This window comes from Diceros bicornis, chromosome X (genome assembly GCF_020826845.1).
Source record: "Diceros bicornis minor isolate mBicDic1 chromosome X, mDicBic1.mat.cur, whole genome shotgun sequence".
NCBI classification, from domain to species: domain Eukaryota; kingdom Metazoa; phylum Chordata; class Mammalia; order Perissodactyla; family Rhinocerotidae; genus Diceros; species Diceros bicornis.
The window spans coordinates 122,030,480-122,042,701 of NC_080781.1; the positions used below are offsets into that span (position 1 = coordinate 122,030,480).

The 12,222-nt window shown below is 38.7% G+C and overlaps 1 protein-coding gene across 2 annotated transcripts in view; it reads right to left on the minus strand.

Annotated features, from left to right (window-relative positions):
- Window positions 1-12,222, minus strand: part of GPC3 (glypican 3) — a 413,594-nt gene that overhangs the window by 379,479 nt on the left and 21,893 nt on the right. For both annotated transcript variants that reach the window (XM_058536778.1, XM_058536777.1), the window contains one exon: window positions 2,344-2,505. In XM_058536778.1, the coding sequence (XP_058392761.1) occupies window positions 2,344-2,505 (162 nt within the window). The remainder of the gene's footprint in view (window positions 1-2,343; window positions 2,506-12,222) is intronic.

Genomic DNA, 12,222 nt, shown 5'->3' on the forward strand with positions numbered 1-12,222 from the left:
AATTTAAATTCATTAGAATAATAAGTAGTTATAAGAAAAAAAGTGGATGCTCTCTTTTTCTTAGCAATTAATAATACATCACCTTGTAGCAGTCCCTGATTTCAGTCTTGTCTCTCCAAATGTTTGTTACAGAAAGGATTTGGGGGCAATGTCTCTACAGACATGGCATAATTGCCTTGGGGTCTGGGGCCATGGGTTATTTTTTCTTATGGGGTTTATGTTTTTTAAGTGAAGTAGGAAAAGAACGAGAAAAGAGAATGAAACAAGATAAAGAATGAGTACATATGGTGACAAGGTAGAAGGCACCAGCAATGAGTTCACACATCATTTAGTTGTCTCCACGTTCCTTTGCTAGTGTTGTCCTTCTGCCTGTCCCCACAATTTGAGAAATAATATATATTTGTGTGTGTGTGTGTGTGTGTGTGTGTATGAGAGAGAGAGAAGGTACAACTAGTAGGTGCTGCCCCCCACTCTCCACCTTCTGTTCACATGATTAGTGTTCAACCTCCATGCTACAGCAGCCATATCTGGAAGCTACTCCAATCAACATCTTGGCAGAACTTTCTTTCTCTCCTAGTCTTGTGCTGTTCCAGGTCTAGAAAACACAATATGCAAAATGCAGGACTGGACAGAGATATGAATGCTGACACCCAAGGCCCTCAGATGGACAGCCATGGCAGCTACTCTGTATGCTAGAATACTAGTGTGATCACTCTACCACCCCCCTCCAGCCAGGCAATGGTAGTAAGATAACATTTGTGGGCCTGGATATTCTGGAAATGAAACAAATCACAAATACACCATTCTAAAACAGCACCTTGACACCCCAAAGAGTAAGATTCTGCTCTCTGCTTCAACCGGATTCTCATGTCACATCACTTCTTATCACCCCACTTTCAGCCAGCAGATCAGCTCCAAAACCAATCTAAGAAGTACATGAATGGTACATGTATTTTTAAAATCAGCTTAAATTATTCATTCTATTGCCAAATTGTTAGTCTCAACAAACTCTTCGCAAGAGTCTGACTGCATAAATAGGTTAACAAATACTTCAAACTTATACACTGTACTTCATATAATCAACCCAACATCCCCTGATGCTTTGACCCAAGAAACTGTTATGAATATATGCGTTATTAGCTAATTTGAATAATTTTCTCAGCAAATTCTAAGAATTTCATTGTAATACACAAAATAAGCTATAATCAACCCACCTTATAATTCAAAGAAGTTAATTCTTCTAAAGATGCCATAAATCTAAAGATTTGGAATGTCAAGTAGTCAGAAGTGTTATTTTTCTATCTGACCCCAATTCTCTCTTTGTGGGGCAAGAAAAAGGCAGCTGATTCCATCTGCTTAAGGAAGAACAGAAGAAAGCCCTAACATCCGTAATTAATTTCCTTTCACAGGTGTCGGCATACTGAGACAGTTAAGAGCACAGACTCTAAAGAGCCAGGCTGCCTGGGTTCAGATCCTGTTGTCACCATTTATTAGTTGTGTGACCTTGGGCAAGTTACTTAACCGTTCTGTGCCTTGAGTTTTCCTCCATAAAATGGAGACACTAATAATAATACCTACCTTATAGGGTTTATTGCAAGGATTAAATGAATTAATATATGTAAAGCACTTAAAAGAGTACCTAGCACATAGTGCTATATAAGTGCTTCCTCTCACCACTACTGCCACCAATATCATCATCATCCCTAGCTGAGTCTTTGAATCAAGGGAGTACTCCCCATCCTGCTATGATAGTCCCAGGAGTTAGCAAGGAGAAATGTAATTCCCTACCCAATCTGGCAACGCCACAACAGCTTCTTTTACAGTCATATGCAGATGTGGTAAGAACAGAGACTCACAAAGAGAGAAGAGGTAACCACTCACACAAATGAAAAACTTTAGGGCCATCAAGCCAGTTTTTCCCTCTTACATGGAAGAAATGGTCCCAGTGGTCAGAAGGAGTTCATGCATGTTCCACAAATATCTAACTCACTCCTGGAGAAAACTGGTATTTAGCTAAACTTTTCTGTTTTTTAAACAAGTCTTATGCGCTAGGTGAGATAAAGTATCATTTACTCTTCCTGCAGAGATTGACAACCTTCATGTACAGGTAAACAGAACGTCCTTGGACGATGATTTTTGTCAATACCCACCTTTCCAAAGGTTGAAATGAAGCTTCTCTAAAAATCCATGTTTTTCCTTAACCAGAATCTCTCACTGGGAGGTTTTTATATCAAGCATTAATGCTAGAATGGTAATTTATAAATTACACTTAGCATTTGAAGGCCCAATGCCCAAATAATGATGCCACTGAGCAGCACATCTAAAAAGATCCCCAGAACTCACCTTGGAAAACTGCAGCATTCTGAATAATTAAGAACTTGAGCTCCATACTCGCAGACTGAAGCAGCTGTTCCATGTTCAGTCGTGCTGTTAGTTGGTATTTTTCTTCCATCTTTCTTGAGCAGCATGTTGGGCCCTTGGGAAGACATACTTGCAAATCTGATCCTGAAACAAACAAGTTTTTCATGTTTCACTAAGCAGAATGTCACACACACACACACACACACACACACACACACACACACACAGAGGCGAACAGGGCAAAACAATGCATTTCTTTTAAAATACAGTAAAATCTTGATTATTCAAAATTAGTGTTTATCTTAACTAATCCTTGCTTTCTCACAATTATCCTTATGACTGATTCTTTTTGAATAACCATTGGAATTAATTGCCTAGGTTTGACTCATAAATTCTGCATAAACTAATTTATAGCACCAAGTATATGTCATTGAACGCCAATATTTAATTTGTCTGTTAAAAGATCAATCTTCACTCCTACAATTTATTTTTCTTGATTATAATTTATGAATGAGAACACAAATAAGAAGAAATTTTCAAAATTCCAGTTATGATTTCCTAAGGAAATGTATGTCTGGCCAACCCAATGTTGCTTTTTGGGATAAATGATTAAAACATCAATGTCATATCAAAGCTTTGTTGATGGTGGTGGTGGTGGTGTTTTAACTAAAGGTTTGGGGCAAGATTCACAGAGGAAACCTCCAGAGGACTATATTAACATTTAGACAATCAACAAAATCCCTTACAACTCTAGCATTCTAGTTCTATCCCAAATGCCGACTTCTTGTTCCTCTGAACTCCTGAGCTACTTCATTGCTATCTCCCTTATGAAGCAGAAGGCTTTTTTAATTTTTGCATCTCCATAAAGATTTTCCACATGAATAATCTCCTCACTTATTCCAAAATTAGGGAATCAGAACCTCTTCTCAGTCCTCATCCAATGTGACCTTTTGGAGCATCCCTCACAGTTGACCAATCTCTCCCTCTTAAAACACTCTCTCTTCTCCCTTGTTTTAGTGCACCTACCCACTCCTCACACACCTACTGCTATGGCCACTCTTATCTGTCTTTTCTTGCTTCCTCTTCTTCCATCTATCACTTAAACGTCCTCGTTGACCCTTTCTCTCATTCTACATCTCCCGCTCCATGATCTTATCTAAACCCATGTGATTGCTGAACTCCCTAATCCAGCCCACACCTCTCCACAATCCCACATTTTCAACTACTCTATGGGAATCTCAAATTCAGCATACCCAAAACTGAACTCAATATATGCCACACACACACACACACACACACACACACACACACACACAAAGTTCCATCTCCTGTGTTCTGTATCTCAGTTAATGATCATCACCCGCCAAGTTTCCCAATGACAGAAACCTCTGTCATTCTCAGCTCTTCACTGGTGACTCAACACACTTCTCCATCCATGGAAGTCATCAGCATATGAATGAAAATTGAAGCCATGGGAGTAGATGACAATCATTCAACAAATATTTTATTGGGCACCTACTATGTGCCAAGCACTGTGGATATAGCAGTATATAAAGTCTCTGCCCTCATGGAGCTTATATTCTGGGAGACAACAAACTATATATATATATATATATATATATATATATATATATATATATATATATATATATAGTCAAGTAGTGATAAGCACCGCAGAGAAAATAAAAACTAAGTAAGTAAGGGAAAACAAACTGTGGTATATACATACAATAGAATACTACTCAGTTATAAAAAGGAGTAAACTATTGATACATGCTACTACATGTATGGATCCCAAAAACATTATGCTAAGTGAAAGAAGTCAGATCAAAAAAATCACATACTCTATGGTTCCATTCATATGAAAGTCTAGAAAACGAAAATTAATCTAAAGTGACAGAAAGCACTTTAGCGGTTTTTGGGGGGGATGGAAGGCAGGGATGGAGTGGGAGTGAGGAAATTTTGAAAAGTGATGGATATGTTCATTATTTTGATTGTGGTGATTGTTTCATGGCGGTATACCTATGTCAAAATTATCAACTGTACCTTTAAAATATGTGAAGTATATTGTATGTCAATTATACCTCAATAAAGCTGCTAAATTTTTTAATGTTTAAAAAACAAAGTAAGGGAGATAGGGAATGTGGTCGTTGCAAAGATGATTCTATTTATATAGAGTAGTCAGAGAAAGGCCTCTTTCATAAGGTGATATTTAAAGGGACATGAGGGAAGTGAAGGAGAGTCCCATGATTTTATATCCTCCACCAATACTAGCAAATATTGGGGCTCAATGAATAGTAAGTCCAATCTCCTTCCTCTTCTGCAACTGCTGTTTTCCTCAGACTCTCCCTTCAATAAGCATTTGTTGAGCTCCTTCTATGGTGGCCATGAAAATGTGCATCTCAGATCTCCTACTGTGGGAAGTGTAATTGACTGATGGTCCCAGCTGCTACGCTCTGAATTCACCACCATATCCTGCCCAGGCCACAATCTCTAGAGGCTGTTCCCAGTCAATGACTGAGCGTGGCAAAGATGCTAAGTCCTGTGAGACACAAAACTTTGCTGACAGGGATTTGCCTTGAGGACTCCCCATTGACCTTGACAAAACTTTCTTAAAACTGCACTGCAGTCTAAGATTCTTTCTACTCAACCTTCCTTCTTTCCCTCTCTCTTCCAAAGGGGTCATACCTGTACCACAGTCTGATGGCTCTTCTAGCATCCATCGGTTCCCTGCTCATTTTCCTTCACAAGTGTTTTCCCCAATAAATCTCTTGCACATCTAGTGCCATATTGGCATCTGCTTCTCAGATCTAACATATCTTCTATGTGCCAAGCACTGTGCTACATGGTGGAGGTACAACTTTGAACAAAAGAGACTTGGTCCCTACTGCAAAGAGCTCACTGTCTAAAGGAGTTAACAGAGATAAATACCAAGTACATAGTAAATGAGTGCAATAAAGCAACCTAGTTAGCTAGGATGACAAAATATGTATATGGGATATAGGGAGACCTCCCTCAAAGTCCCATAAGGTCCTTGGCAAAGTAAGCTTCCATAATAAACATCAAATCTCACTGAAGTAAGGCTAGAAATCATATTGAGACATTTTAGACAGCTTTTCAACAACTGAGGTTCTAAAAAAAGGGGAAGGGGACTAGTTAGCCCTCAGTTACTAGAAAATTTATTTTTATTACAACATCTTATTTCCCTAGGAATTCCAGTTAATCATGGCCTTAATGTATGTGTCCAAGTTTTCTTTTCTTAATTTAGGAATGAAATTCATCAAGTTTTGCCTTACATGAGATGACTGTTGGAGACCAGGGTATTGACTCCAAGCTCTCCACTTCCCCTTCCTCAAGAGAGCTGCTGACAAAAGGAGTAAAGGAGAGCACAGATAATACATATCACCAAACCTAATCCAGCACTGCAATTTATAGTAGTGGATGGAAAGGTGATATTTAATGTGTCAAAATACAATTTAGGGTCTGGAGATACAGAGTTCAGATTTATCTCCTATAAATGTCAATCTCATATACAAGCCTTAAACCGATTTTAAATATGGTCTAAGCTTAAAGGCTTTATGATTATCTTTAGAAAAAGAAAAAAACAGAGCTAGTTCTAGCTCCCTGTGTTCTTTCTACACGAGGTTACAAAATGTAATGCTATTCTAGGAGTAGAAACATGCAATTTACTGGACCAAGAAGGAAAAGAGCCCGCTTAGGGAAGAGTGGCTAATCTAGGTTTAAACAAGGTTGGTTGAGACATACATGTAGATATGAAAAATTCTATATAGCAGACACTTTCCATATACCAAGTTCCTGTCCATTTAGCAAGGTTATATTTACTTTCTTGGTAGACTGATGCCTAAGTAGTGTGTGTTTAAAATATCTGTATTTGAATATGTTCATAAAATTAAATGTTAAAGATAAAAATCCTTTGCATTTTTAAATTTCCATGGGTGATGATTTCCAGTTTTCAGGAATGATATAGTTTATTTGACAGGGTGGCTGTTAGTACTGTTCCTACTCCCACCAGCTCTAGCTTGTGGGAGTTATAAAATAATAGGGCTCAGATCTTTTTTCTGTGAACTGCTATGAGTTGCTTAGATCTTAGAAGGTAACAAATCGCTGCTCAATGTACCTACAGAAACCCAGGAATGACTTTGAATTATCATGACACCAGTTTGGTTTGCTTTTGATATGATAATTCATAAAGTAACTTAGAGCTTGCATAATGTGCTGCTTCCTTGAGTTGGTCAAGTCTCATCATTGTATAAACTCCCACTATCTCAAGAATTAGTCTGGCCAAAAATCCTTAAAGGAATAAAACTTCAAATGAGAACTTTTGGGAAAACATGTCAGATGTCATGGAGAAAGGTATATGTGATATCCAAATATATGAAATATGTATATATATATAGCAATATTTATCCTCCCTCCCGACTATCACTACCTGGTTAATCAATAAGCCAGTATGATCGATCTGGGGGCTAAGAGTTAACTGTAGATTTGAGGAAATAAAACATCTATAAACTGATAAGAATTCAGGATTTCCAAACCAGGAAGGAGAGAAATATATGCCACAGGGAAAAACATTTTGTTTTAAGTAAATTTCATATAACTCACAGACCAGCTTAAAATAAGCCCCAGCACATGACAGCATAAGGAACAAAGTGGGCCGGGAGAGCCAGACATGCCTAAGTGAAATGACAATAATGAAATATAACCATTTCAATGCATGAACATGCGCATGAAAGAAACAAAACAGAAAAGAACACACAAAACAGGAAGAAACAGAGAAAGAATTTAGAGGGGAATCCTCATCAACAAAACAAAGAATTACTCTGGGAACCAAATCCCAAGTGGGATGAATAAGTAAAACCAAGGGCAAATGATTAAGGAGGTACACAGAGAACTGGTACATACTTGTGTGAATAAAAGCAGAAAGGCCAATTCAAGAAATAAGATACAAAAGACATAGTAAATAGCCAAGCATTCTTTAAGCATGTCAGGAACAAAAGAAGGTTAAGGGAAAATAGCTCCTTTATTAGATGGAAAAGAAAAGTGATCGTGAACCACACTCATCAAAGAGGTGCTCACATTTTTTTATTTTTTTATTTTGTAATAATGGAATTCAGCTGGGAAACAGGAATAGAAACAAGCAATATAGCCTGCGATGGAGATAAGGAGGAGACTTAGCAACTGACTATTCAAATAAGCCAGAAAGGTTCAACTCTTTAAGACTTAATAACTTGCATTCCAAGATGCTAAAAAAAAAAAAAAATTAACTGAAGTCATTACAGGGCTGCTAGTTCCCATTTATTCTGGAGGATTAAAAAGTACCTTCATACTATAATCTTCTCTCCTAGATTTTTAATTCCTGAAGAGCAGAGAATGACTCCCATCTCCTTTGGGAGGCCCCGTCGATCCCATTCAACCCTGTGCATATAGTGTTGAATTAATGAGGGCTGCAGACTGAGAACACTAGTAAAGAACTTTGTGTCTGTCTGATCTAAAAAGAGGGAGTGGAGACAGATGACCCGAAAATTTTATATCTGTATGCTTAACTTTGATCTTGGAAAAAACATTTTTAAATACCACAAAATCTAATTTCCCAACATCTTGAAGATACACAAATAGATATTTCACTTGAAAGAACTATGAAGTAATTTATTTCTAATTAATTTGAGACAATGCCTTGCTTGCACATCGGGTCCAGTTCTGAGTCCTACAACTAAAAAGGGATATTTGAGTTATAGAAGCTTTTCTCTAGGGGATTATTCCCACATGTATCCAAGCTGGGCACCCTTACTAGCTACCTCCTGATGCGTACTCTATGTCGGGGGATCTCTTAGGCTTGGCTACATGTGGCCTTGCCTTCTTGACTTCCATCACAGACTCTTTCCTTTGGGCCCAGTTCTTGCTCTTTTTTTTTTTTTTTTGGCTACATTCAAGGACTTGACAGTTTAGACTGCTCCTGGTTTCCTTTAGCCACCTGTGTGCAGTCATAGGCTCACCACACTCACTTGGAGACCCCATTCCAGTCCTGGGCCTTGTCCCTAATTGGAAGAGGACAGTGAACAATGTGTATGGGGCTGTTTAAATGTGTCTATTCTATGGATTTTATTCCAAATCAGTACGTATTAATGGCCTGGAGGTCAGCATCATGGTAGGCACTAGTGGGCAGGTAAGAGCAAAAGCACTTATGGCCCCTCTCGTCAAACTGCTTATAATCTAGTCCTAGCCCCACCACTTGCTAGCCATGCAAGCAAGGGTAGGTTATTTAACCTCTACATGCCTTTTTGTCCCTATCTATAAAATGGGATTATCAATAGCACTTAACTTTACAGAGTTATTGCAAGGATTGAGTGAGATTATGCATGTAAAGCTCATAGCCTTCTTGATACAAGGTAAATATTCAATATATGTTAAGTAAAATTAAAATAAACAAATAAAAAATAAATTCACGCTAAGAGACCAGACTTTCACACAGAGAAATAGTTAGAGAACAGTAAAAGTTGGTATGTGGTTAGGTGACAAAATATGCAGTAGATTTTCTGAGGTGATGGAAATAGTCTATATTTTAATTGGCGTAGTGGTTACATGGGTATATACGATTGTCAAAACATTAAATTCTTCACTCAAATGAGTACACTTTATTGTTTGTAAATTATACCTCAATAAAGTTGATTTTTTAAATATGTAATATAGACAACATTTTCTAGATAAGTGAATGCTCACCAGAGGCTCTAGGGGTCAAAGAAAACTTCCAGGAGGAAGTGGGGCTTGAGCTAGGATGCAAAGGATGAGAAGGATTTGGAGACGCCAATGGGTGAAATGCGTTTGGCACCAGCGGAGTAGTGGGGCAAGATTAACCTGCCTGGAGAGAAGCTGGAATCTGGGGCATAGCTAGTTTATCAGGTAAGACAGGCCAGAATTTAAAGGGGCTTGAGTGCAGACAGAAGCCTGTGGGCTTGGCCTCATAGGCAATAAAGAACCACTGTTGGTTCTCAAGCAGGGGCATTATATGACGAAGGGTGCCATTTAGGAAGATTAGTCTTACAGCCTGAAATTGGAAAATGGACGGACTAAATAACCCCTCAAGGTCACTTCCAGCCCTCCGATTCTCTAATTACCTTTATTACGTTCTATATGTTGGTTATTTTACTAGACTGCAATTTTAGCTAATGACTATAAATTGTCAAAATCACATTAAAAAACACATTAAAGAATAAAAGAAATATTAATGTAGACCTTGATCCTTATACTTTTCTAAGAGCAGATAAAACATATTCAAACAGCAACAGAAGAGAATGAATCATCAGGGCTCAGTAACAATGAAAATTGAAATCTTTTCCATGTGTATATATAATGATGATTTGACATTTCATTGCCAAGGTCTGCTTTATGGGCAGATTATTTTTTTGCTAACAAAGGTATGTTGTGCTAAAAGTAATCACGTAATATTATCATAAAAGTAATATTAAGCAAAGGAATGAATGATATCCCAAACTGGTTGCTTCATGACTTGTAGGGGAAATAATAGATGCCTATTAACATTATCCAAAGGATTAAGTGCAGGTTGCTCTACTAATAAACCAAAGAAAATATCAGGCATTTTTAAAAGGTATTTTTTCTCAACAGAGGACAAGTCAATTTGCCATCCAAAAATATTAACTAATTTCCTTAGCATATACTAGTGACTTGCTATTAGAACGGTACCTTTTCCCCTAATTAATAATTATCTAAATCAAATCTTACACGCTCATTAATTTCTCACTAATCAAGATAGGAATACAGATGAAAGAAATGGCTGCATTTGAAACGGGTAGGGAAAGTGATGATTACTAGTGGAAGAAATCATCTTAGGGGACCCAGCTGAAGGTTACCCTTCTGTTATTTAGCCTAAAAGAACATGACCTTGCAGAGGGCATACCTGGGTACCACAAGCTCAGACTTTAAATCAAAGATCATGCCTGGGGCCACCATAGACTCTGCCTCTGTAAAAGGCAGGCCAAAATGACTCTACCACACTGGAGTACTGGGATGTTAAAGCAACCCTGGAGATAAGCCACTTTCTAAGCCTGAGAATTAAAGAATGAATTACCTTTATCTCTACTGCCAACTGTCAATTAACTGCATATCATTTCATGCCCCATAAAGGTTGAATCCCTAGATCGCTACACTCTCCCACAAAGAGCTTCTTTCTGGACCACATTCCCAACAAGCAGTCAACATGTGCTCTGGGAATACAAATTCACTGATTACATTCAGCCTGCCAAAGTGGTGAATGATTCATTCAGCCAACACTTACTGAATGCCTACTTTGTGCCAGGGACTATGCCCAACCCAAGGAATACAATAGTGAACAGGACACAGCCTCTGCCCTGGAGTTCACAGATTGGTCTAGGAAATGGACTCCCAAACTAATTAGAAACCTCTACATCATTCTGGACACCTCACTTGCCCTCAATCCCCTATAGTCAAGTGTCAGTAAATCTCACTGGTTCTGCTTTTTAAATGTCCCTTATCATTCCCCTCCTTGCCATCTTTGCCTCATCACCTCACATCTTTTCACTTGGACAACTGTAACAGCTCTGAAACTGGCCTTCCTGCCTCTATGCTCGCCTCCACCCAAGCCCCAGAAAGGTATTGCTAGAGTGCCTATCTGATCACATCAATCTCCTTAAAAAACTTCCAAGAAAATGGAGCAAGGGCACAGGGGTGCGAAAGTGGGTGGCATGTTCAGGCACTGCCAAGGAACCTGGTAAGGCTAGAGGGAAAGCGAGCTGGTAGAGAGTGCCAGGGGCCAGGTGAGGAGGAGCTATGTGAGCCCTGCTACAAGATGATTCCTAGTTATCTTTAGTTATTTGTTGTTTGTTGTCTTTAAGTTTTTTCCAGCTTGATTGAGGTGTAATTGACTCCTAGTTATCTTTGGATTTGATTCACACGCGAGAGTGTTTGTGGGAGCGGGAAGAGATGTACTCCACAAGATTTCTGTCCTTTGAATTCCCATAGCGCTCTGCATCCTTTATAAGGACACTTCTCACACTCTCTAACTTGAACATAATTATATTTGCATGACTTATCTCCACTAGATTTAAGTTCCTTGAGGGGAAGACCCTTGACTCACTCAGCTTTGTATCTCAAGGGGCCCGCTGAGGTTTGGGCTTGATGCCCTCCCCTTTGACTTGGAACCAATGCCAGAACTTCAAGAGAGTTCAGTTTTAAAGGAACTAGGTCAGATTAATTGATGCTACTAGAGCAACTTTTAGAAGAGTAGTATTCCAGGGAAAATGAAGAAAAAGTCCTCAGAGCTCAAAATGAAGATCTTGATACCTCTGCCTCTGTCTCCGTCTGTCTCTCTCTCACTCACACTCACTCACACACATATACACACACACACACTATTTAGATGGGGGGAAAAACCCCAATAAAAACAAAATTGGGTTGGAGAACAATGCCAGTTGGGATAAAGAATCTTTGAGAGTTCTGCCAGAGGGCCTAAACTAAGGCAATTTTCCTGTCTCCCCTAGTCACTCTTGCACTAATTGTTATTCTACTCGCATAAGTAGCTGAGATCCTGTCTTTCAGGATCTGAATTTCAGTATAATTTTTATTTTTCAGATACAGTCTTCAAATATGCAGACCTGAAGCATAGCTGAGAATTTCAACACCCCACGCCCAATCTAAGTGCTAGGCCCTTTCCCCTGTGTATGAAATCACACTGGGGGAAAAGAGCCCTTTCCTACCAAGACTATGATGCCATTATCTGCTCTGCTACCAAATCAGCTGTCTGATTTAACCAAATACCTTCTTAAATCTGGGCCTGACTAAATGACCCCTAAGGTAATTTCAGGTCTG